General features: G+C 63.2%; 1 protein-coding gene across 1 annotated transcript in view; it reads left to right on the top strand.

The window, feature by feature from the left end:
• Positions 1-15,400, top strand: part of LOC112950766 (forkhead box protein O3-like) — a 24,610-nt gene extending 9,210 nt beyond the window's left edge. The window contains exon 2 of the mRNA XM_026043401.1: positions 13,807-15,400. Within this exon, the coding sequence (XP_025899186.1) occupies positions 13,807-15,222 (1,416 nt within the window). The 3' untranslated portion in view covers positions 15,223-15,400. The remainder of the gene's footprint in view (positions 1-13,806) is intronic.
• Positions 15,401-26,387: the final 10,987 nt, after the last annotated feature.

Raw genomic sequence — 26,387 nt, forward strand, 5'->3', positions numbered from 1 at the left:
CACAGTGTGTACATGCACTGTGCACACACACTGTGCACACACACAGTCCAGGGGCAGCTGCCAGGCGCTAGGGACCCCCGCGTGGCACCCTCAGCTATCCAAGCCGCGTGTCCTCAGGTCTCCTCTCGCCAGCAGTGACCATATGGCCTGGGCTTCCCGGCACCCAGTTCACGGCCAGGCCGCTCTGGAATCCCAGCAATAGGATCCGCTCGCCCTCGGCGCACACTTCTTGGCTGCCGCGCTCTTGTTTTCGCCGTATCCTGGAGCCGGAGCGCGCCAGCCGAGCCGCGCTGTGCGGGGGCTGCGTGCCAGGAGCCCGCGCCAGCTGCGAGGCCGCGGGGTTGGTGGCCGTGACAGCGCCGTGGTGGGGCAGTGATGGCAGGTCAGGATGGAGCACGGCGGGACGGCCCTGAGGATGCCAGCGCGGTGCCGGCAGTGCCCCGGGCATCGTGGCAGCTCCAACAGCTTGGACCGGGGCTCTGGGAGGCGCAGAGCGGCTCGTTGTGTGACATGGGCTGTGTTTCGGTGTCCATCGCATTGCGCTGTACCCTGGGGTACTCCCCTTGGTGCCATGTGCACATCCAGGGGGCAAACCTGTAATTCTCATTGCGCTGCGGATAGCGCAGGGCAGCGCCGCTCCGACAGGGCCTCTCGCAGCCTGCGCTCCCTGCCCGGCAAGAGCCACGGCACCCGCTGCCCGCGCTGGGGACACTGCCCTGGCACGTCCCCTGCCGCCCCGGGGGAGCCGGGGCCTCCGCAGCGTCCGGAGCCTTGGGGACAGGGGCGCGGAGCAGCGCCCGGAGCTGCGAGGGGTTAAACGGAATGAAGCCGGCGTGAAAGTCTTGGCTCGGGAGCCGCAGGCAGAAAGTGCATTTGTAGCCGCAAGTGGCCGCCTTGAAGACGATCCAGATCTGTCTGGGAGCCGTCTGCTGCTAAAACCCTTTGATCCACTTACTGCTCTCCGGGGAGCTCCCCGCAGCGCTGCTGCTAATGCCCCCACAGCGACAGGGACTTTGCTGCCAGACGGGGGCAGGGAAGACCCCGATGCCGCTGCCAGGGAGGGAAACGGCGGCAGAAAGCGGCTGAGGGACGGGGGGCTTGCAGAGGAGCCCCCAGGCTTCCCCCTCGCGGGGCCGGAGCGAGGAGATGCCGCCTTCGGAACCCGGACACCCCTGAGCATTTCCAGGTGCCGCGAGCAGCTTCCGCTAAGCTGCGGGTGCAGGCCGCCTATTCTGGGTGGCAGCCACGAGGCCACGGTGATGGTCGCAGGGAGGGTGTCGTGTCCCTGGTGTCGTGTCCAAATGCTGGGAGTGGGACATGGGCCTCCCGGGGCTGGTAAGGCAACGGCAGCGTGCGGGATGCTCCGGGCACTGCCGTTATCCAGGAGGACTGGACCCGGCTGCGCCCGAGGTGCTGGGGTCGCTCCGTGCCCTTTCCTAGAGCGGATGGCACCGTGCTCTCTATGCCAAGCCACAGGGTGAGAATGAGAGCCGGGTTCAGGGGCAGTGGGCAACGTGTCTGGTGGGAAATGGCTTCACATGTGAGATAAAACGTTGTAGGTCGTCTGGCCCAGCTAGCGCGTTCAGCCTGAGCTCTGCCGAGGGGAGCAGCTTGGAAGGAAAAGCAGGAAAACCAGCAGTGCTGGACACACGGGTTCTCGTGCCAGCAGAGGATGAAACTGGGGGAATTTGGGAACGCAGAGATTGTTCTGATTTTGGTTCTCCTTAATGGGAGCTGAGGGGCTGCTCCTGCACATCCCTCCAGCGGGCTCCGGGAGCGGTGGGAAGATGCTCCCCACTCTGGTCGTTGTGCAGGGAGCAGAGCGGCGCTCCAGGGGCTGGGACAGCGGCGCTCCGGGCTCGGGGAGCGCGGGTGATGCCTGCAGCCGGGAGCAGCACGCGTGGACCAGCCGGGGACAGCGCCACTAGCCTGGGATGGGGATGCGTCCGGGAGCAGGGCGCGGATCCCACGCTGCTCCCGCCTGGATGTGGCCCCGGGTGAAGGGCATTGCACGGGATGGTCCCCATGGGGCAGCAAGGGGGCCGGAGCGGCGGGGGGACGGCGGAGGTGCGAGGGGAGGAGGTGGCCGTGGCGCTCACAAAGGCTCCATTGAGGGAGGGCGCTTGGCGCTGCAGGAGCAGGAGGCCGGCCAGGACAAACAGGCCCTGGAGCGGGAGCACATGGTGTCCCTGGCGGCAGCCCCGGCGCGCGGCGCATTCCGCCGCGCAGGAAGCCACGCGTGCCAGGAGGCTCCGGCCAGCGCAGCCCCGCGTGGGGCAGCCCCTCGCCCGCGGAGAGGCGGCGATGGAGCAGGACGGGGGCGGGCGCCGTGCCCAGGAATCCGGGGGCGGTTTGCAGGCTGCTCAGCCCTGGCAGCAGCGGCTAATCCCGGTAGGACGCCGTGTCAGGAAGGCGCAGGACACGCGAGCCGGGAGGAGCAGCCCTGCTGGGCAGGGAGCTGCGCGGGGGTCCCGGGCGCCCTGCGTGGGGGTGGCCGAGCCCTGTGGAGCTGCCCTGGGGCAGTGACCCGCGGCCCCGCGGGGCTCCCGTCCCTCCCGCACAGCCCCTGCCCTGGACGCGGCTCTGGGTGGCTGGCCGGTGCCCGCCCTGCCACAGCGGCCTTCCCTGCATCCCATGGGCGCTTTCCCCACACCCCCATGTGCCCCCGTGTCCCACACGCTGCCATCCATCACCCTCTGCTCTGTGCGACGACAGAGCGCCTTGTGCTCCCCTCCTGTCGAGTGTCCCTGGCCTGAGAACCCCACTGAAGTCAACGTCAATGACCATGAGGTTTGCGGAAGAGCGTTGAAACCATCTGGTTCAGGTGCAGGTCAGCAATTCCCTGCGGTCCAGGGCGGGTTTGTTGCTCCGGCACAAGCCTGGGCCCCGTTTCCTCCTTCCCGTTAGCTGGATTTTCTGTGGCCCTTCTGGACACTGAGGGCTTCGCTGGTTCCTCCAGCTGGCGCAGCTGGAAGCCAAGATGCAGGACGGGCCCGAGCAGGGGCTGGGGCCACGTGCGCCCGCCACAGGGAGGAGAGGAGCCCGGCGCCACTGCCGGCCCACGTGGGCTCCGTCGGACACGGGGACAACGCTTTCCAAAGCGTTTCCCTCGCTTTGATCCGGAGAGACCGGCCCATCCAGAGATGGCTCCACCGGGCGCCGTGTGGAGCATCTCCCCTGCTTCCCGGGTCAGGATCCCTTGCTCCCGGGCTGGCCGTGCTGGGCGCTCCGGCAGCTCCGGCTCCTCCCTCCAGAGGCTCTGTGCCCGGCTGCCCTGGCAGCCTCCACATGATGCAATTTTTGCCATTACTGGGAAAGCTGCTGAGCCCCGGGGGGCCGTGCTGCTCTGGGTGCACGCCGCCCCGTGTTGTGCCCCGTTGCTCTGCGACCTGCTAATGGGAAACCTGCCATGTCCCCGGGTGCCAGGGGCTCCTCCTGGGGCTCTTCTGGCTCCGGGCTTTGCCTGCTGAACCGAGACGGGATTTCGCGAGCTGTTTGGGGCTGCAAGAAGGTCTCACGGCTCTCAGGCTGCCCGCGACGTTTCCCCCATGCCAGTGACCTCCCTGCCACTCTCTTTGCTGCTCTGGTTGCCCCTGGTTGTGCCAGGTTGGTGGAGGCTCCTGTGCCTTGTCCTAATGAGTGCGTGGGCTGTGATGGGACAGGTCACGGAGGAGACACCCTGCTAGGCAGGATGACCCATCCGTGGCGAGTTGGGACAGCCCAGGTTTGCAGAAGGGCAAGTTTAGGGCATCTGGGGCAGCCTCTGGAGTGTCCCTGGTGCCCCTGAACCCTTGGACAGAGCCCCGGAGGCTGCGAGGAGCGTAGGGAGCCTGGGTGCCCGGAGCCCGCGAGGACGAGGAGGAAGAAGAGGAGGAGGAGGAGGAGGAGAAGGAGGAGGAGGAGGCTGCAGACAAAGCCGGGCTTCACCTGCGCTACCTGCGGGATGCAGCGCGGGGCTCGCCGTTTCCATGGCAACGGCCGATGGCATCCCTGGCTCCCAAAGCGAGAGGTTCCCGCCTGGCTCCGATGTCATCGGCCGTTGCCCCGGTAACCCCGAATCGGGAGGCTGGTCCGGGCAGGGCGGGGAGGACCTCGGCACCCCACCGCTTCCAGCGCTGCTGGAGAAGGGAGGAGGGATCAGGAGCCTGGTCCGGGCAGCCTGGCCAGGGCGGCAGGCGGCCCTGCCGTGGAAAAGATGCAACGTCCTGTCCCGGCTTTGCCCCTTGGGTCTTCCTCGCACTTGGAAGTGCTGCACGCGGCAGGTTTGGGTGTTTGGAGCAGAAGTGACACCAGTGTGTGCTGGTGTCCCGGGGATGTGGCAGTGCTGCCAGCCTGCCCGCCTCTCTTCCCATCTCCCCACTGTAAAGGATGGAGTTTTGGGCTCCCCGAGGCCCGTCTCCCCGAGGAGGCAGCGAGCGCCCAGGGGTCCCCAGGGTGCTGGAGGCAGCTGCTTTTCCCCACGTCGGGCGGCGGGTAGTGCTGGGAGGAAGAAATGGCCCCAGTCGCTTGCCAGGGCGCCGGGGCCCCACGGCGTCCCCGGGCACCCCGTGTGGAGCGTGCGTGGGGGCTCCTTGCGCTCTGAGCAATGCCAGGTTGGCAAACGCAGCCGAGGGGGCGGCGGGGGCTGCAGTTAGCGGGCGCACGGGGAGCTGCTGCCGGCTGAGTCACCGCACGGTGCTGCGGGCGCTGCAAGGGGGTCGGGCGCGTTGGGGCCCGCCGAGAACGTGGGACCCCCCTGGGTGACACGAGAGCCGCCCCGGCCGCCGCTGCCATGACGAGGATTTGTCCACCCGCTCCGGACCCATCCTTGGGGCCTGGCTCCTGTTCAGCCTCCAAAAGACCACCCTGCACTGCAGCTTGGAGCCATGGGAGCTCTTTGGCTTTTGCCGGTGGGAAGGACGCTCCTTGGTGCCCTTGATGTGCCTTGGGAAAGCCTCCAGGCTCCTCGGGAGCCCCGGTCCTGTGCGTGGGCCGGGCCCTTCTGCAGCTCTCCGAGGCCGCGGGCGGTGTTGGAGGAGCTGAGCGGCTGCTGGGGATGCTCTGCTCTCCAGAGACCATCGTCAGACCAGGAGTGGTTCATCCCCGCCGGCTGCTCGGGGGAGTGAGGCTCCGGGGCCATTGCGCATCCCTTGGGATGCCCCACACAGGCTCCTTGGAGCTGCCGACGTCGTCTTGGCTCCCGCTGCTTTCGCTGGGACCTTCCTGTTTTTCCGCAGCATCTGCCTGAGATTTCTGCCCTCCACCCCTTGTTGTGCCCCAGCTGGACTGGGTTGGTAGCACCGGCCTGGACCCATCGCCAGAAGGGAGGGCATCCTCCAGCCCGGGCTGGTGGGCGCAGATACCACAGGTTGCTGGGAATTGCTGGGTATTTTTGCAGGCGCTTTGGGAAGCGGGTCCTTCTGCAGCCGTTCTCTGTTGTGCCAGACTGCAGCGACAGGTATTTTCTCCTCCAACCCAAAAGCTTTCTGCTCTTGACCCCCTTGCCTTTGGGGTCTGAAATGTGCAAATGGGTGCAAATATTTCTATTTTTCTGAAATGACCGGGAAATTTTTATCAGAATAAAATTGTTCATCCAAAGATGCTGTGAGGGAGAGATTCACCGTGAGCCTTGTAACCGGTTCAGGGCTGCAGTGTCTGCGTGTGCTGCGCCCTGGTGCGGGGTGGCTGCGCTGAGCAGCACGGTGATCCTGGGGCAGCTCGTGCCTGGGACCCGCCACTCCTCCTGCGTGGCCAGTGACGAGGCGATGCTCTTTTGCTGCCCCCCTCGGAGCTGTTGTCCTCTCGGCGCGTGCACCATTGCGTGACACTGGGCTCCGCCGTTTTCCTTGTCCTCCCTCTGCAGACGGAGAGGAGGAGATGAGCATGCAGGTGGTTTCCCTGCCAGGAGCGGCCGCTTTTGGAGCCCCACAGGGGCTGGTTTTCCCGGTCTGAGTGTCTCGTGCGCCTCTCCTGGAGGCTGGGTCTCCCCGGGGTGCCCCGGGGCTTTCCTGCTTTCAGGTGCGGAGCGGCTCTGCTTCGCTGGGCCCCTTGGCACAGGCTGTGCGCGGGTGCCGGGGCTGTGCCCGCTGCCTGCCGGGCTGCGCTGCGGGAAACGCCCGCAGTTCCGGGGGGATTCTGCAGCACACGTGGAGCCCTGGGGGCCCTGGCGGGGCCTGGGGGCAGCGAGGGGGGCCACGCGGCCCCCCCAGGCTGGCGGAGCTGAGCGCGGGGTCCGCGATGATGCTGGTAGGGACCCCGAGCCCGGCACCCCTGCTCCCTACATCCCTGCTCCCTACATCCCTGCTCCCTACTCGCCACCACCGGTGGCCCTGGCACCCAAGCGGCTGGGGAGAGCACTCGGCGGGGAATTGAGCCGCTACCTGAGGAGAAGGGAGCACTGCTGCTTTAATTATTTGGCTGTGGTAAGGTCTTGGTGTGGAGGAAATTGAACCCAGGGGAAAAAATACTGTAATTTCATGCAAAAATTACATGGCAGCTCTGTGTGATTTACTGCAGCTATTTTGGTGGCCAACTCTGGGGTGTAATTAGAGTATTACTGCGTAAGTGGCTGGTACTGGAGAGGGTCTTTCCACAGCAGCTCGACTGGTTTGCCACGCTGGGGAAGGGGTCCAGGAGGGCTGGGCCTGGGGCACTGGAAGGGGACGTGGGTTTAGTCTGAGAGCCAAGTAGGTCGGGTTTGTCCTGTCCATGGCCCCCTCGCTGGGGCTTGTGTGCAAGCACCCATGGAACCACCGCGGGCACGTACTCCCCCTCTCTCAGGGCACGTCCTGGCCTCTCAGCTCCTGGAGTTGCCGTCCAGATGTTGCCTCTCCCTCCAGCAGTGAAATCGCTACTGCTGCAGCCCCTGTGCAAGCAGCCCCGTCCCCTGGGCTGGAGGGACTGCCAGCTGAGCCGTGTCACTTGGTGGCCAAGGCGCTGTTGATGGCAACGGCTGTGGCAGCACGCGGGGGAGATGCCGGTGCTGCGGTTGTCCCTTGTGGGCTTGGAGCTGGCGCGTCGGGATGGGGCTGCTCCCTGGGTGCATGGCAAGGCGCTCCGGGCACGGGGAGCAGCTGGCAGCGGGGGCAGCTCTGCCCCCTGCCCCCTGCCCGGGACGTGTCTCCTCCCGGGGCAGGGAGGATGCTCCGCGTGACACGATTCCGAAGGGGACGCGCAGGGATGGCCGCTGGCTACAGTAAGCGTGCTGCTATGGCAACGGAAACACTTCCCGCGCGGAATTCCTAGCGAGCCGCTGTTTGGCGGCAGCGGTGGCCAGGGTCTTAGGGGGAATCTGGCCTCTGTGCCCGTCACCCCATCCACCGGGCACCCGCCTGGACCCGCAGCCCCTCAGCGGCCCCAGGGACTGGGCCCATTCTCAGCCTCGGCGCCACGAGCATCCTGATGCCGAGGAGATGCCCCCTATGGAGGACCTGTCCTCCACCACCCTGGCGTGTCCCACGTCCCCTGGACTGGAGCAGCTGGTGGTGGAGACCTGGCCTGGGGAAAGGGCCGAGTCCAGCATCTCCATGTGGGACGGGATCCCCAAGAAACCCCGCGGCACTGCCAGGGCCTGGCACCTGCCGGGTGCTCTCCAGCGTGTCCCTGCGTTGAGCCATGGTGGCCACCAGACTGGGACCTCCAAGCGAGCATCCCTGGCCGTGTCACCCAGTGCCTAGGCGGGCTGCGGAGCCAGCCCTGGGCAGCAGGGCCAGCCTGGGCTTGCGGAGGCGGGCGCTGAGGTTCGCTTGGTGTCGCTTGCTCCTCCTGCTCGCTTGAAATAACTTGCACAGCTCATGGTCAGGAGGCAGCAGCCAAGTGCAAAACGCGGCGTTGCTGCCAGCGCCGCAGGGTGCGAGGGGAGCACGGAGCCAATGCCGCCTGCCGGGCTGCTCCGCTGCCTCCGTGTGTGCGCCAGGACACGGGCACGAAGGGAAGGGGCACGGTGGGACCTGCTTGTCTGTGGAGAGCGGGACCTTCCTCTGCAGTGGCTGGGTCCCGTCCTGTCCCCGGGGAGATGGTCGTGCCTCAGCTCTGCTGCCTGGTGCTCCCCTCGGTGCCACCCCTGGCCTGGAGCTGGTGCCGCCGGTCTGCGTTGCGACCCGTGGGCACCAAGGTGCTCTGCAGAGCTCGGGAGACAGCGAGCGAGCGCGGCAGCCGCGGGAGGCGGCCCTGGCTGCCGGGGCCTCGGCCTGGCGCGGGTAGCGGCTCCAGGGAGGGCTGCCCGCCGCGCCGTCTGCCTTGGGCGCTGCAGGAGGTGCCACGAGCATCTGGGCCCTTCCCGCGCCGCTGGCGCCCTGCATCCCATCTGCCTATGGAGCAGGCGTGGGCCATGCTCGGGATGGGCACTTTGGTGCCAGGGCTGGCACGAGCCCTTCTATTTGGGATGGAGGAGATGTCACAGTGACACCAGCACCAGCTGGGCTGGGCTCCCTGCGGTGACGGGAGCTTCACTTAAGCTTCACTTAAGATCTGCTGTGCATGGCAAGGGTCCCTTCCTGGGTGAGGAGGATGTCTCGGGTCCTCTCAGCAAGGCCGCTGTGGAGCGATGCCCTGCGGCAGTGCCCTCCAGCACCACCAGCCTCTCCGTCAGCCCTGCTGGTACCTCCTGGGATGGGACGGGGCACCGCCGCGCGTGTGGGCAGCCTGTGCCCCGTGGAATATTTCCTCCAATACCTGCAATTGTGTGTGCGCAAGAAGTAAATAAGCATCAATTAACCCCCGGAGCCATGCTCGTGCTGGAGAGCACCGGCAGGGCTCTCATTAGTGGCGCTGTCACTGCTTCCTCTCGTTAACTCGCGTGCGAATCCCGGCCAGGTAATGGGCTCATTAGGCCCGCGGAGCAGCCGGGCCAGATGTGCAGCCCGGCAGCTGGGCCGCGCACGGGGACGACCGGGTCGCCCCATCAGGATCCATGGAGCGGCTCCTGGCGCGGCTCCGCAGAGCTCATCCCGAGCGCTGACCCTGGCCCGGCACGACGGCTCCGCGTGCTTGGAGCTGCCGGCGGGAATCGGCCTTGCAATGGGGAGAAGCAGGTTTGCAAGCGCACACATCCAGGACGAGGCCACGCTGCTCGTGTTCCTCGCTGCCTTGTTTTGAGGTTTCGTTTTTGCATTTGTGCTCTGGAAGATCCCAGGCCATGTGGAGAGCATGAACGGGTGGCAGAGCAGGGGATGGCGACTGGGACAGCCCACAGGGGAATAGTTTGTAGTGAGGGACACGGCAGGTCAGCAGGGCTTGGACACAGGCCGGCTGCCCTGAATTGTTGCTGTTGGACAATTCAGGAGGATTGGGATTGGATTGGGGAGGCACCTGCACGTGTCTCCCACAGGAGCCCCGTCTGTCAGCAGCTCAGCGGGCTGGAGGAGCTGATGGGACGTGGTGCTGAGCAAGGGACGGGACGGTGTAGGGCGGCAAATCCGGGGTCCTGCAGGGCATGTGGCACAGAGCGGCCGTGGCCCAGGCCCGGGGTGGCACCTGCAGATCTGACGCTTTGGGGCTCCAGAGCACGGCGGATCCTGCCGTTTCCCGGCCCGGAGCTCGGCGGGGCCACGGCACCCGTGGCCATTGGGGCACCACCAACACGTCACGACGACTGTGGTTCCGTGCCTTGCGGCGAGCCCATCCCGCGCCCCGCTTCCCAGCGGTTCATCCCGGGACACGCACGTGGGGCGCGCGGGGGCCCCGCTGCCGTTTGCCGCTGGCGGCGGGCGGGACGGAGCAGAGGGTGCTGCAAGACGGGGCCCGCCTGGCGGCTGGCGCGGCCCACGCCTGCCTGCCGCCCTCGCCCGGCCGCACCGCGCGGGGCCCGTCCCATCCCCGTTCCAAATGCGCTGGAATTGCCCCCTGCAACGGCCCCTCAGCTCCTTGGGGGCCGGGAGACACTGGGAGGGGGCCCCGGCCCCCGCTGCACCTTGAGACCCTGCAGCATGGCCAGGATAGGGCCCTGCGACGTGGGCTGTTTTGCAAGGCGGCCGCAAGGATGACGAGCGCACCGGGGCGAACGCAGCGGCCTCCCGAGGTGCTGAGGAGCCCGGCCCCTCGGAGGGGTCCCCGGGGCTCCGCGTGCGCTGCGAGGGCAGGCGGAGCGAGCTGCCCCTTCCCTGGGCGCAGCTCTCCCTGCCAGCTCCCAGCGAGGATGCCAGGCACAGCCGCGCCAGACACTGTCTGTCCGGTCAAAAGGACACGGATGGGGGCGGCAAAAACGCTCGAGTGCCGCAGTGCTGCCAGATGCAAATTGGTAGTCGAGTCACTCATCCAGACAATGGGGTCCGGCTAATCCTTTTACAATGGGACTAATTGCTAATCACACCGATTTCACACTGGCTGTTCCCCTGACAATGAGGCTCCGTGGAGCAGGGCTCTGGGGGGGTGCAGAGGCTTCCTGGGAGCTCCGTGGCTCCCAGCGCGTCCTGCGCGGGCCAGCGTGAGCAGACGGGCACCGGGTCGGCCCCGGCTCTGCTGTGCTGGGAAGCCTCCGGCAGCCAAATGCTGGGAGCTCCTTCCTCCCGCTGGCGCCGGCTCCTGGGCTCCGGTCTGCAGCTGCCGCGGGCAGGGGGATGCTGCCGGCCCGTGTGATGCGCTGGCGGGGGGGCCGGTGGGGCAGGGAGCACCGCGCTCCACTGCGGGCACAGGCAGGCTCCAGGGACAGGCACGGAGACGGGCTCCTCTTGCCCGCGACCTGCTGCCTGGCTGGGCCGAGGTGTGCAAAGGGCCGCGTGGCAGCGGCCCCGGCCTTGCTCCCCCGCCGCAGCGCCGCACGCATCCAGCCAGCAGCACAGACGTTAACTGGGGCGGCCAGCAGCCCCGCGGCCGGGCTGTGACATCCCGTGCACATCACTGCAATGCCCGGGAGCGGAGCCCAGCTTTTCGGCGTCTGCAATCAGCTCTTTGCATGGGTACCTTTGCCCAGGGTTGCTCCTGGAGCTGCCTGCAGCGGGGGGCGTCTGGGGCAGCCCGGTGTCTGGCTCCGGGTGCTAATAAGCTCTTGGCCCGCCTCCGTGCAGCCGGCTGCCCTGCCAAGGGGCACCCCGAGCCGCGCGGCCGGGTGCTAATGAGGAGAGCGCCAGACTTGCCCGCGCCTCGCGCTTAATTGCTGCTGTCTTTTGGCTCTTAATGAAGCTCTGCGGCTGCCGCTGCGCGGCTCGGCGAGGCCCCCCTCCCTGCTGCGCGCGGGCAGCCTGACCCGCCGGCTGCCCCGGCGCCGTCGTCCTCGCCCCACACCAGCCCGGCCCCGGGGGCTGCCGGGGGCGCTCGGCTCGTGCTGCCCGTCGGGGCCGCCCGGCGTCCCTGCCCCGCTCGGGCATTTCCCGGTGCCGCCGCTGCCGGGGCAGGGCAAGGCTGGCAGCTCCTGTCACCAGGGCTGCTGCGCCCTGCCCTTGTCCTAGGGCACCGAGCGAGCGTCGCCTCCCTGCAGTCCAGTGCTCCCAGGGCTCTGCAGCTGCAGCCCCGTGCAGGGGCAGACACGGTGTCCCCAGCATGGTGTCCTGCACGGAACATTCCATTCCTGGGGCAGGAGGGAAAGCCTGAAGCTAGCTAGCTTCCTTCCTTCCTTCCTTCTTTCCTTCCTTCCTTCCTTCCTTCCTTCCTTCCTTCCTTCCTTCCTTCCTTCCTTCCTTCCTTCCTGCCAGGCCAGGCAGGCTGCTCCCCGCAGCACCCAGGTGTCCCCGCTCCCCGGTGTCTGTGTGTGGGTGATGTCCCATGGGGCTGCTCCCGGCCCGGCCTCTGCCCCGGCCCCACCAGCACCCGCCCCCGCGCACGAGGGGGTTAACGGCTGGCCCATACCTGCAGTTGCATTTTAAAGATGTGAAATTAAAGCCCGTAATTTATTCTCCCCACACACGAAGGAGCAATTAGTTCTAAACACGGCTTAATCAGTCAGCGCGAGATTGATTTCTGTAGACTTGGATTTGGTGGCTGCTGGCAAGGAGCCAGCCTGGGAGCAATCTCCAAATAAATGAAGTGCAGAGAAGTAAGCCATTACATAATATGATAGATGAGGCTGGAACTCACTCGCCTCTTCATTAGTATTCCTCTGTACGCCGGCAAAGGCACCAAACTTTCTCCTCAGCACCTTGGCTTTCCCACCTCCTCCTCGCCCTGACCCTGCTGCGGCTCTGCTGGGGCCGATGCTGGGGCAGGAGGAGGCCAAGAGCCTCCCTTGGGTGGCCCGTGTCTCCTCCCTGTGCCAGGCAGCTCCAGCACAAGGATTTCTGCATCTTGCACTTACTCCTCTCTGCTCTGCTCTTCCCTGGGCTCTGCAACTTGCCTTTCCCCTTTGAACCCCTGGGAAACCAAGGCACGGGGCTCTAGGAGAGCTTCCAGGGAGCTGCATCGAAGCAGCAGGCAGGGGCCAGGTGTCCCCAGCAGCTCTGGACACCAGTCCATCAGTCTGAGGATGTCAGCTCAGCATCACCCGAGCCCATCGCCCCGCAGCAGAGTGGGCAAGAGCCCAGGCTGATGGGCGCTTGTGGGGCTGGTTCCCACCTGGAAACGAGCCTGAGATGGGCGTAGGGATGCATGAGCTGTGGCCAGACCTGGCAAAGCTGGAGGATCCTGGTCTGCACTGCCCTGCAGGGGCTGCAGCAGCTCATTTAATTCCCCGCTGAGCTCTCGGTGCAAATGTGCATGCGCTGGGCACGCTTGGATTTGGAAAGGGGCTCATGAAGCTCTCTGCTCCAGCTGGTTGAGTTGCAGCAATGACACAGAACAAGAGGAGCAGGATATTGCTCTCCGTGAGAAAATCCCTTGCGGTGCTGGGTGTAGATCCAGAGGCCAGGAGTGTTTGGGGAATGCATTCCCTGGCCAGCCCTCGTGTTGACAGTGGGATTTGCAGCTGGCTTTGCAGATCCTCGGTGTGGGAGTGTCGGGCTCCTGGGGCAGGTGCTGCCTGTTGAGAGCTGGCTCTCCTTGCGAGGGATCGCGGCTGCAGCGAGCGCCCTGCTCTCCCAAGCTCCGGGTTGTGCAAGACTCTCCTTGCACTGCTCGTGTCTGCGTGCGCTGCGGGGATCGAGCCCCTGGCCGCTTCTCAGCGCTGTGGCAGTCCCGCGTGCCTTCTGCCGTGCCCTGCAGCCTAACCCTGCTCTCCTCGTGGAATCACCTTCCTGGAGATGCGGGACGAGGGGGAGCTCGTGGTGCCAGGTAGCAAAAGTGGTTTGGAGCCCGCACGGGCAGCAGTCCTGTGCATTGGTGCCCTGCAGCTCGTGCGTGGCTGGACGGGGCCCTGTCCCTCGTGGGGCTGCGGGGCAGCTGCCCACAGCGCTGCCGTGGAAAGCAGCCCGGGAGCGCTGCAGAGCGGCCGCACTGCCGGGCTCCCCTGCGCTCTGTGGGAGAGGCAGGTCCAGCAGCTCCTCACTGGCATCCCTGGCCTCAGAGAGGAACCCCGCCTGGTGGTCTCTGCTCCTGCTGCACCTGGCACCTTTTTCCTCCCCAGCAGGGCCACTCGTGACTCCTGCCAGTGGAGTGGCAGTCCCCAAGATCTGCTTCTGCCTGTTGTGGGGCTGGAACAGGTGCCCTGGCATGGAAGGACTCCCCTCATACCCTCAGTTGTGCCAAGAGATTCCCTAGCTGATAGATGCAACCAAGAGCCAAGGACCGCTGGTCCTGCAGGTGAAATTTCTGGTAGCGCCATGGGTGAGACCTTCCAGCTGAGGCCTTGGAGCCCCAACAGAGCAAAGACCCCTTGCCTTAGGAAGCTGTGGCGACCCAGGAGATGGAGCCTAGGTTCCCTGAAGGCCCTTGTGTCCCCTCCAGCCCCCCAGGCAGCCCCCACTGTGCCCGTGGTGCTGGCACTAGTGCTGACGGGCTCTTGTGTGCTTGTTGTCTCTGCAGAACTCCATCCGGCACAACCTCTCGCTGCACACGCGGTTCATCCGCGTGCAGAACGAGGGCACTGGCAAGAGCTCCTGGTGGATGCTGAACCCCGAGGGTGGTAAGACAGGGAAGACGCCCCGCCGGCGGGCAGTCTCCATGGACAACAACAGCAAGTTCCTGCGGATCAAGGGGAAGGCCAGCAAGAAGAAGCAGCTGCAGGTGACGCAGGAGCGCGGGGACGACAGCCCTTCGTCGCAGCAGGCCAAGTGGTCGGAGAGCCCGGCTTCGCACGCCAGCGATGAGTACGACGCCTGGGCCGAGTTCCGGACGCGGGCCAACTCCTCGGCCAGCACGCTGAGCGGGCGCCTCTCGCCCATCATGGCCAACCACGAGCCCGATGACCTGGAGGAGGATGATGGCACCCCGTCCTCTCCCCTGATGTACCCCAGCCCCTCCAGCACCATGTCTCCCTCCCTGAACGCCCGCTGCTCTGTGGAGCTGCCCCGGCTCACCGATCTCACTGGCACCATCAGCCTGAACGAGAGCCTCGGGGAGAGCTTGCTGGATGACCTGCAGGATGGCTACAACATGAGCCCTTCGCAGCAGCTTCCCCCGGCCGCCCTGCGGCAGCGCAGCTCCAGCTTCACCTTCAACTCCAAGTGCTCCACCATGGGGGCTGCCGCCAACACCTACTGCGGGACTATCTACAGCCAGCCGGCCATGAGCCTTATGCGGCGCCTGCCCATGCAGACCATCCAGGAGAACAAGCAAGCTACCTTCTCGCCCGTCAGCTCCTACAGGAATGCCTCGCTGCAGGACCTGCTCTCCTCCATCTCCTACGCGCACAAGGAGGGCATGGTCCAGGGGGACCTGCCCGTGCCGCAGGCCAGCCCCATGGTGCCGGCCCGCGGCCACAGACAGAACCCGCTCGTGTGCGGGAGCGGGGAGCAGGGCTTGTCCTCCTACCCAGCCCACTCGGCCTCGCTCATGAAGAGCAACACTTTGTACCACCACCCGTCACCAGCCAGTCACCACCCTGCGGTCAACACCAGTGCCTTAGCTAATCCTGTCAGCCTTATGAGCTTGCCCAGTGACACATGCAGCATGACAGCCATGCCGCACCACGGGCATCTGCATTCCTACGCTAATAACCAAGGGGCACACATGAGCTTGCTGGATTCGCTGCAGGGCCCCTACCCGGGGGCTGTCCACCCCCCCGTGTTGGGCCAAGACAGGTTCCCAGCAGATCTGGACCTGGACATGTTCAACGGGAGCTTGGAGTGTGACGTGGAGTCAATTATCCTGAATGACTTTATGGACAGCGATGAGATGGACTTCAACTTCGACTCGGCTCTTCCACCGCAGAACGCGCTCAACATGCCCACGCTGCCTGGGGGCCCGCAGCCCACTAATCAGAGCTGGGTGCCTGGGTGACGTGCGCCCAGACACCACCGAGAAGTCACAAGGGGAACATTGAGACTAACTTTTTTTTTTCCTTTCTCTTCTGCCTTTATTTGTTAAGATGGGCTAGAGCCATCGGTTTAAACTTGAGATCAACACTAAACACAAACCATAGGGTCAAACATTGCTAGAGGCATAGGGCCCCCAGGCAGCCGGCCAGGAGCGGCCGGGCAGACCATGCCACGAGCGCCCCAGTGGCACCAGTGCTCCGTGGGGTGCTCCCGTGGGTGCTCGCTGCAGGACGCAGGGTGGGCAGGCGGCTGGAGCCACGCGCGGTTCCTCGGGCAGTGCATGGGGCAGCAGGAAGGAAAGGCCTTCCCAGGCAGGTCAGATGTCCCGCTGTGCTGGTGCTGGTTGCATTTCTCCTTGTGTCGGGTGTCCTGGTGCTCGGGGATGGAGCGGTGATGACTGGTGGGCGAGAACCCCCCAAAGGCGGGCATTGCTCAGTGCAGCCCCGTCTGGAAAGAGGTCCTTTTCTCCGTGCCACGTCACAAAATGAGCCTCCAGGTGGAAGTGTCAGGAGCAGGGAACCTGCTTTGGGGCAAGGGGCCTCACCACCGTCCAAACCCTTAGGAGATCCTTATGGGATCTAGCCCTCAGGCTCGCCCGCTCGCACACCCAGTCCATATGCACTGCAGTGGGTTCCTTGTGCGGCTCCAGACGGGTTTTCTTACCAAATCGTGAGAAGGGGGATGAGGGATGGCGGGAAGAGCAGGAGCTCTGCGGCAGCAGCAGCAGCTGCGGCAGCGTTGGGGCAGCCAGGGTGGGCACCAGCCTGCCCAGTGCTAGCCCGTGGCTGGGGGGCCGTGGGCAGCGGCGTGCGGCTCTGCAGGGCACGAGGGGTCCCAGGACGCGTGTGCACGCGCACGTGTGTGACGGGCTCCTGCCGGAGGAGGTGCTGCTAGTCTGGAGGCCCCGTGTCACAGCTGGCCACGGGGACCTCGCAGGGACGGGGAGGGGGGTGTATTTATTTGGTTTCATGCACTCTTTTGCCATTGAGTTACTGCATCGGGAGAAAGAGCCTAGCTTAGGGAGAGAGGAGAGAGCCTGTGGGCGATGCACGTGTCCATCGCAAGTCCCGTCGTGGCTCCCTGTGGGTTTGGGTGTTTGCGCTGGGGGCCTGCGGTGCTGCTGGTCCTTGGGAAGGGTGCCTGCGTGTGCGTGTGTGTGTGTGAGGGTGCCGGGGCCAGGCCGAGGAGAGCACAGCGTGTCCCGCCGTGAGCGAGGGACCTCGGGGTTGCTGAGCGAGGGTCACCCCCTCTACCGCCCCTGCTCCATGGGGAGCTCCTGGGGGTCGTCACCTGCTCCAGTGAGTGCGGCCAGGAGCCAACGTGCCCGTGGGCTGGCCACGCTGTGCTGGGGCTGACAGGACACTGGCCAGTGAGGGGGTCAGCAGGAGCCGGCCAGCTCTGCGGGGCTTAATCCATCAGTCTGGTGAGACCAGGGCCCGTGGGTGCTTGCCCCACCAGTCAGCCTGGCCCTGCTGTGTGGTGGGTGCCCAGCTTTGCCTCGCGCCTTTCTGCAGGGCAGGGAGCCCCAAGCTCGGGGGCCTCGTGCAGAGCTGGCCTGAGGACTCCTGCTCCAGGACAGCCCTGCTGCAGATGCACCAGCACTTTCGTGGTGGTCTTTGGAGTGGGGCAGTCCGTGGGTGGCTGGAGATGCGGGGACGGGGAGGAGGGAGCTGCTCCAACCCCCCGGGCTCCCTGCATGGCCCGTCTTCCATTTGGGCGCCACAGGCCTCGCTAGTCGTTCCGCTGCATGGGCACGGGCCCCCGGCCAGCCCCGTCGCTCCGCAGCAGCACCCGCTGCCCGGCGGGGCGCCCGTCCCACCGAGCCGCAGGGCAGCGCAGCCGCCCGGAGCGGGGCCGGGGGGCCCGTGTCCCCCTCTCCCACCCGTGGTCTGCGGCACGGGGTGGCGGGGCAGCCCTGCGGGATGCCCCTCTCCTCCAGCCCTGGCACGCAGCAGACAGAGTCTCTGAAGACATCCTTACAGGTTAATTATGTTTACATTATTTGATCATGTACAGAATTTAATATATTCTATTATATATAATCTTTCTTGAATGCTTTTTTTAAGAAAAAAAAAAAAAAGAGAAAGAGGATTATTCTTTGGTCGAGATCATCGTTACCGCTTTTGTTTTATACACAGCACCTCTCATTTCAGGCATATTTCAACCATGGGAACCCGATTACGGTCGCAAGTGGCTGTTTCCTGCCCGGCGCTGCCCGTGGGGTGCAGGGGGCCTTGGTGGAGGGCAGGGAGGGCGCGATGGAGGAGGCCGATGGAGGCTGGGCGCCTTGTGCCCACGGGGCGCGCGGAGGAGCGGCTGCAGGAGGCTCCTTTTCCAGCAGAGCCCCCCAGCGCGGGTCGCCCGTCCCCGTGCAGGGGAAGCCGTGTCAGGAGGACCCCCCTGCGCCCCAACCCTGCTGCCCCCCGGCCGCCTCGCCCTGCCCCGCAGCGCGTGCGCCCGGGCTCCGCGCCCGGGGCCCGTCCCGTTGCAAAGGTGTCTCTGTGGTTCGTGACCGTGGGGTTGTCGTGTGTGCGGTGCAGTCGTGTTGGTGAGCGTCGTGTGTACAGTCGTCGTGCGGTGTACGGGCGGCGGGCGGGCGGGCGGGGGTCCCGGCTGTGCCCCCCACGTGCACACAAGGCAGCGGGACCCAGCGAGGGGCGCGCGGGGCCGGGCTCCGCTCCGGCCACCTCGCTCTGGCTCCGGCACCGGCTCCGGCAGCGGCAGGAGAGAACGGGGCTCTCCCCGCTCCGTGTGCCCGTCCACGCCGGGCAGCCCCGTCCCGGAGCCCCTGGGGGCGGGAGGCGTCCGTGCCCGTCCTGCCCGCAGCGCGGAGCCGGCGTCTCGGCCCCTTCTGCCTCGCGCGGCCGTCCCGGCCCCTTCGTTCCCCGTATTTATAACTGTACAGGCTGGGGGGAGGGTGTCTGACAGGCGGCATCTCTCACCACACATCTATCGTAGGCGATGGTAACTTTCTTGGTTGTGCTATTAGAGTTTGTGTATGTGGCAATGTAAAGAACTGTGTATAGTGCATTGTACAGCATATTTTCATGAATAAAATTGTTTTAAATATTACAAGGCCGGGCTGCTGGCATTCAGTGCTTGCCTCGGGTGATGCTGCCAGGGGCTTTGGAGGAGCCACCGCCCCAGGTGCAGAGCCCCACGCGTGCCCCAAGCGCCCCACACTTGTGCAGTGCTCCTGGGGCTGCTGGCTGCAGTTTGCAGGAGTCAACGCGGACAGCCAGGAGCTGCCTGTAGCCCCTCGCACCCCAGTGTCGCCAGTTAAGCTACTGCCCCTAGCTGCTCTTGTAGGCAGCGGGTATTTTTTCTTTTCTTTTGGGGAGCTAGCACTGTCCCCATGCCAGACCTCAAGCACCATCTTCTCCCGATGGGGACAATTCCCGAGAGGTCCAATTCTTCTCCACTGGTGGACTTTGTTTTTGTTTTGTGGCACAGGGGCAGGGTGGGAATGTCTCACCCGTCTTCCCAGCGGCCCCTCATGCTTCCCCAGGCCGTTTCCCGCGGGGCAGTCCTGGACAAAATGATGAGAGGGAAGGAGAGGGCTCAATTACCAACAACTTCCCTGTGAGACAGTGTGACTGAAGAGGAACGTAACCACCACAGGCCAGGACGTCCTTACGGAAAACTGCAGTTCCTGGCACAGCCCGGAGCTGGGCTCTGCGTTGGCCTTTGCCTCACGGGAGCTTGGCACTGCCCAACGTTACGGGGTGCCGTGGGGACAGCGCCTGTCGCGCGGTGACCCCGAGCTTTGAGCTGGGGGCAGCTGCAAGGCAGAGCACCTTGGCACTGACAGCCCCACGTGCAGAGCGCGGCGAAGAGGGGAGATGCCGTCGCAGCCCCCCTCGTGCCGTGGAGCCAGGCACCTTCTGCTGGCGCTGCCAGCCGGGAGCAGTGAGTGGCAGACAAAGCAGGTGCCCGTGGCTCGTGCAAGCGCAGACAGGCAGGTCTGGCCCTTGCGCCCCTGCTCCCAGCCAACTGAACGCAGTCGAGAGGAAGCCGGTGCAGATGAAGGTCCACCTGTCACAAGGGGCCCATGTGTGCTCGCGCGCTGGCGCCGCGAGTGATGCTGTCATGGGGCATATGGGCCTCCCGAGGACCTGGCACGCTCTGCTACGGGCCGTGACGGAGCTCTGTGCACCCCGGCAGCTGCTTCAGAGCTCACCAGCTTCCACAGGAGGGCTCATTCCTGGGAGGGGAGGTTGGAAAAGGGCTTTCTCTATGGGGTTGGGTGGGATTTGTTGCAGAAGGGCCTTTATGAGAGAGAGAAGAAGAGGGGTACTTGGTCTTTGGGTTTTCAGGAGGTGTCATTTGCCAGGAGACTGCTATGGGACACAATATGGCATGCGCAGTCCAGAGCGGGCCAGAATGTCAACAGGATGTTATCTGGAGAAAGTAACTGGGAATCAGGTGATTTTCATAGGTTTCCACAAGAATTTGAGCTTGACCTAGATCTTCTCAGTATTACTCCTAAGCACCATAACTTTTATTCACATTGCCCCTTTCCTTGGGCAGTGGTAGTCCTGTGGCTGCAGTTTGATGCAAAGTTCTCCTGGTTCTGCTAACTACCTGCTAAATCCCCAGCCCTGCAGGCTCGCTTCTCGTCAGGGGCTCCATCAACAGAGGCAGACCCCTGGTCACCTCCACTGGGACACAGACGACCCACTCTGACCAACATATCCTTCTCATGCTGGTGGGATGTGCTACAGGAGGGTCCTCCTTGGAGTCCTGCTGCGGTATTTCTGTTCTGGGCTGCCCTATAGTCTGCCATTGCACAACAAAACCCATGACTTATCCAGTCTGAAACCAACTCATGTGAGCCACTTGGATTTCATATTTTTGTGAGAGAACATCACATGGTACCCAGGTGACCTGTTACTGATTCATGTATCCTCAATGAACCCCTCTCCCTCACTAGGGAAACTTGTAATCCTGTTTAAAGAAAAAAAAAAGAAAGAAAGAAAGAATGAAAAAAAAAAGTAAAAAAAAAAAAAAAGAAAAAACTCAGGAAGAAAGACATCAAGTTGGTTTGACAGGATCTGTTTTCCATAAATCCCCGTTGATTGGCATTAATTATATCACCCTCTCTGATTTTTTATTCATTGCATTCCATATCAGCCGTTCCATTATTTTCCCTGAGATCAATGTCAGGCTGACAGACTTGTAATTACCCATGTCGTCCTGTTTCCCCTTTTAAAATATTAGGCCAACCTCCACTGAAAAAGTGGGAAAAGCAGGGCCCTGGAAATTCCCGTGTGGAAAGGCATATCGAAACCCAATGAAAGTGGTCCGTGGTGCTGTTCTGACAGGCCTTTAAAGACTCGTGGATGACGGTTGTCCTCCCTGGAAGCCTCCAAGCCCCCAGCACAGGGAATCTTCCGACAGCCCCTCCTGAGTGGAATCCAGATCGTGGTCTCTGTGATCTTCTCCAGCAGCTGAACTTTATCCACATGCTCAACAGAGCAGCGTGCTGGCAGCTCCTGCCTTCTCTGCACTGACCGACCTTCTGCCGTGCCACGGCTGCTCTCCTGTCCTTCTGCTCTTTGCAACAGGCCTCCCTTCTCCTGGTGCTTTCTCATCCTCATCACACAAGTTGGGAAGATGACCGTCACAATATGAGGATGAAGATTTGTATCCTGCCTCTGCTGTGGTACATAGAGACCATGAATGCGTGCAGCCTGTGCAATGTTAGGAAGCCCGAGTACCAGAAGTGCCCTTTGGTCCCTGTCCGTGCATGAACCTTTCCAAGCTCAAGGACGTGGTGTCAATGAACAAGGGCAGCAATGACGCATACTGCCCAGAGTGACTCAGGGGTTTCGTTTCAGAGTCCGGATGATTTCCATCTAGCTGTAAAAATAGACTGCTCTGCACAAGTCCTGCTCTCTGCCCTGTTTTGGGGGTTGGAGGAGGAGGAGCAGACAGCAGCAGGGCTCTCCTTCCCTGGGAACCGCTGCCAACAAGGTGTGGACTCTGCCCTGCTCCCATGGTCGTGAGCGACACGGGGATTCGAATAGAATCCACACCCTAATCTATCTAAATCCTCCCAAAAAAMCCACATGGAAGGCCTGCAGCAAGGACGGACATCAAACGTGCTGCTCTCATGCAGGAGCAAGGCTGGGCTCATCCTCCTGACCCCGCAGGACGCAGCCGCCCGAGGTGGGACATTATCCCTTGTCCCTTTCCACCCCTGGATCATGAAGCAGGCACACGAGGAAAGAGAAACCCATCAAGGCGCAGGCAGGGGTGGAGAGGTTGACATCCATCCAGCCGCTCTGCGTCTCTCCAGCCCGATGCCTTCTCCAGAGAGACAGGGCCAGCTCCTCAGGGTGAAGGGGCACAGCTGGAGCTGCACAGACATTTGTCTTCATTTACAGGCTCTGGCCGGGGGGCCAGGGGGTGTCCAGCCTGTGAAGACATCTGGGGCCGTCCCTCTGACCCTTCCCAGCCCAGGCTGGCTGCATCTGCCGGGCTGGCTGCAGGCTTGTCCTGAGAGGATGCTCTGGCACATTTTACTATTCCATGAGATAACTGGCACTTGAAAGGCTTAATTGGAGGGCTGTGAAAGTGTCCTGCTTTTTCTTCCTTTGAAGAAACCAGTCCCTGCGTGGCCATGAATACTCTTGACTGCACCGGTGGCCTCCCAATTACCCCTGTGTTTCATTAACTGGGTTCCTCAAAGCTCCTGGCTGAGCCGGGGGAAGCAGCCCGCAGGCTCAGCTTTGCTTAACCGACGAACGTGAGGCCAGGTCCCGGGCAAGGGACAGTGACTGTTGGGGATGCCTGTGGGATGCAGCCGAGCCAGGACGCTGCATCCCTGTCCCTGCAGTCCCATGGGCAGATGTATCCACAGACGCCCTTGGAGCACGCGGGAGAGGAGGAGGAGGAGGAGGACAGAAGGCTACAGACAAATAAGGAGGAAAGCCTTCAGGAGCATGTGTCTGTCATAAGATATTCCCTCACAGAAATCTTGGAAACCTTAGAAAGAGTTTTTGCTCAATGTTATTAATTAAGGCAAAAGAATCCCCATATGGAAAGAGAAACAGTCAAGTTATATTTTTGCTAAATACGCAGCACCATATGGTAACATACAGAAAATTGGCCACATAGGCAGCCTAGAATATATGTTACCATATGTTCATATGTACTTTATAATTTCTTTGTTTTTGAAAGAGGGCATTGTCTTCTGGGGCAAAAATGAGCAGCCCACCCCAGGGAGAAGGAGAAACATCACAAGCTGCTAGTGCTGAAACAAGCCCAAGGAAACAACCCAAACCACCTGGCCTGGGGGCTGCCTGTGCAGACAGGGCGGATACGGCAGCGCGAGGGCAGCGTGAGCTTCTGCGTCGCCCGCGGTGCCTCCTCGGCGCGGGCTGCGCGGCTGGGAGAGCGCGGGGACAGCCGAGCAGCGGAGCGAAGAGCCTCCCGTTGCGCCCTTCCAGGAAAGCACAAATCTTGCTCTGATTTCCCTGCAGCAGAGCAAGGAGAGAGAGGAAAAGATCCAGCAGGGAAAGCAGTGGGGAGCGCGGCTTGGGGAGGATGCAAAGAGCCCGGGCCTGGGTGCAGAGCAGGGTCCCCGTGCGGGTGTGCAGGGTGAGCGGGGTGTCGTGGGGATGCAGGGGGCTCTGCGGGGGTGCAGGGGGCTGCAGGTTGTCTCGCACGGCATTTGTGCGTTCGGTCCCCTGGCACCAGAGTGTTTGTCCTCGGGAAGGTGCGAGGGGCATGTTTTGCACTGGCTGCATGTGCATCCACCAGCTCAGGACACTTTCACGTCCGTTTTGTAGCGTCTCGTAGCTCATTGAGGGCATTTTACCGAGCAGCGGGGTGAGACGCCAGTCCAAAGAGGGTCAAGTCCCATCCAGAGGCTCTAAAGTTCTCGTGCTGGTGGCTGCCTGTGCCACGGGCAGGGCAATGGTGTCTGCGTGGACAGGGGTGGTGTGGGGCTGTGTCTGCATCGAGGTGTCACTGAGCTTGTCCCCGAGGCCACCACATTGAGGGCCTCCTAACCGTGTGGTGTGCACTTGTACATGCCTGTTCAGAGCTCGTGTGCTCGTGGGGTGGCATCAATCACACCATGAGGTGGCTGACACCAGTGACGTAATGGGCACCATGTCCCCAGAGACCAGCCTGCCTGCAGAGCCCGAACTGGGGGGCTGGAGACCAGAGGCTGATCATTTCTGGAGGGCTTTACAGGGACAATCAACATCCTACAGCAGCAGAGCCTGCCAAGAGCAGCAGAGCTGTCGCGTGGCCCCTGCAGGCTCCGCTGGCCACCCATGCGGGAGCTCAGCGTCACTGGGCCCGCGTCCAGCCATTTGGGACCCATTTGCTGTCCCTGGCCCTGCTGCACGGCTGCGCTCTCCCTGGGACCCCTCAGCTCTGGTATGTGGCAGAGCACAGAGCTTTGCTGAGCAAAGGGGTTCCGAGATTTGACCCTGCTTAGCACAGCCCTTAAGTATAGCCTAGACCATTTTTATGCTCCCTTTTCTGCCCTCCATCTAGCCTTAACGCTTCTCGAAGGACAAGCTTCATTTTTTCCCTCTGCACAGCATTAACCTCCAGGCTCTGCGTACACCCCCGTGCTGCGCAGCACCCAGCTGGCTCTGGCGAGCCGGTGCCCTACAGTTCCTCACAAAGCCGTAATTTAATTCCCAGAGCTGGGAGCAGGGTTTCAGGGCTCGTGGCTGGCTGATTAATAGGCAGCGCGTCTGCGGGCTCGTGGCCTCGCTGACTCCGCTGTGTTGTTGCAGCTGCAGAGATTTTCATGCCGAGTTGCCGAGGGCGCTGCCTCCCTGGGCTCCGGCGTGCGCTGCAGGCGACGCTCGCTGAGAGCGAACCCCCGAAGCCCAGAGCGTCCCGCAGCTCCGGGGCGCGGGTGCTGGGGCTGGCGCCGCGGTCCGCGTGCAGCCGGGCAAGGGCAGCGTCTCCTGCCAGGCACCTCTTCTCCCGCGGCTGCAGGCTGGGGCACGCGTCGCCCTCGCCTCGGCTCAGCCCGCTCCACCTGGCAGCTGCTGAGACTCCCTTTCAGAGGAGACCTCCTCCCCGTGCCCAGCACCTGCCTCGCTCTTGCCCGAGGCTGCTTGGGCCGCCTTGGCTGCCTGCCCCGCTCCCTTGCACAGAAAAGATTCGAGTGCAAGAGAGCCCCTTGGCTCTGGGAAGGGGGAGGCTGCAGTGAGGCTGCACGGGCTGCCCCGTCCCAGTGTGAGCTGGGGGGGACACCTCGTGGGGGGGACGCCTCGTGCCCTCGTCACACTCAGCACTGTGGAGACGGCACCTGCTCCCCGCTCTGCTGCCTTCCTTGGGAGCGGAGCGGGACGCGTGCGGGGAAGCTCCTCTATCCAGGAGCAGGTCACGAGCTGAACGGTCTCAAGGCTCTGGTTGCAGGTGTGTGGAAAACACACACACAAGAAGTTGGGGCTTGAGTTGAATCACGACTTTAAAGTTTGTATCTTTAATGAGCAGGACAAAAGGAACCCAGACAGGTGGGAGACGGAGCGGAGCCAGGAGTGGGGAGAGAGACTGCGGGGAGCCTGGAGAGGGGGACACAAGGGAGTCAAGTGACCGCGAGGAGGGAGGCAGCGAGCTGGGTGCAGGCGGCCGGGCAGGCTGTGACTCCTGAGACCTTGGCCCATGGGGAGAAGGAGAGGGCACTGCAGCCCGGAGACCAGGATAAAGGGGGGCTGTGTCCCCGGCAACCTGAGAGGCCCCACAGGGACATGCCCAGTGGACTATCCCTTTGTTCGAATGAAGTTTTGGATCTCCTCTGTCTCCTTTTGGACATTCAGTTCTCAACAGCAGGATTTTTCCGCTCACAGGGTACAGCAGAGGCATGAGGGGGGCCTGGATGCTGCCTCCCTAGCTTGCAAGAGCTTCATGGTTATAACAACCTTGACTCGTCCGGAGGAGTGACCCAGATCCTCGACCTCCTCTGCAACCACTAGCCTGAAATCCCCATCGCGGACAGGGACATCGGAAATAGAAATGTTGGGACAATAACAGCCAAAAAAAATTTCTCAAAAACCTCCAAAACGTGGTGGTCCTGCAGAGCGGGGGGAGCTGAGAGCTGGGGAATTCTGGCCAGGAGGGAGGTGGATCCCGACCCCTTTGCACGGGGGTCCCTTTGCATGCGAGCGCGGGACGGGGCGGCGCTGCGGGGGGACCGGCTCTTGCTCCCTGGCTCCCTGCGCCGCGGGTGGGCTGCACCCCGAGCAGGGCTGGAGCACCTGCACCCTGAAAACTGCACCCACAGCTGCAGGAATCCAGCAGGATTGCACCAGGGCTGCTCGGCCACAGCAGCCCTCCAAGGATTGCTGGGGTTTATAAAGGCGCTGCCTGCGTGTCCCTCGCCCCGGCGGGGAGAGACGCGTGGGAGCAGCGGGCTCCGCAAGCAGCCGTGGTCAAGCAGAGATGTCCTGCACGCACGGAGCAAAGCTCGGCCTTGCAGCGAGCGCGGGCTCCCCCGCTCTGCGCTGGCCGTGCCCCGGCGTCCCCGCGTGCGGCGCGGCTGCCAGCCCTTTGTGCTGGGGCCCGGGTGGCGAGTGCCGCCCGCGCCGAGCCGGCCCACCCTGGCGCCCCGCACGCAGAGGCAGGGCTCGCTGCCAGCCCCACTCCTGCGCCCCCTCGGCTCCGAGCAGCCGGCTGAGAGGAAACACAAACCAGAAGCAGAAGGAAGCACTTTTAAGTTGCTGGCAGCTTTGCCTGTCTATGAGTTATGAGGTCTTGCTTTATTCATGGGGCAGAAAAAATGCTTATCTCCTAAGAGTCCATTATGTTTCATTTGGAGCCCTGGTGCAATCGGTGCTTTGGCAGAAATATCCCCCTGCCCCGCTCACCCTCCCCAAACTTTATCTCCCTATTTCATTACTGGGAGTTGCACTCGCCCGGGTTTATCGGTGGTGATGGAGTGGATTGCTGACTTCTCTGCTGTCCTAGCAAAAATGAGGATGGAGACATTCTACTCCAGGTTCCTGCTATTTTCAGAGACCTTGGCTGCATGATTTATTCATAAAAAAGCCATTATTTATGCCAAAGAAAGAAGACAGAATGGGTTAGCTTTTTAAGTGCTTATAATGCATTATATGGTACCTTAGCCTGCCAGACATCATTTATAATTGT

The sequence above is a fragment of the Nothoprocta perdicaria genome, unplaced genomic scaffold (assembly GCF_003342845.1).
Source record: "Nothoprocta perdicaria isolate Ctin4 unplaced genomic scaffold, notPer1 scaffold_33, whole genome shotgun sequence".
Taxonomy (NCBI): Eukaryota; Metazoa; Chordata; class Aves; order Tinamiformes; family Tinamidae; genus Nothoprocta; species Nothoprocta perdicaria.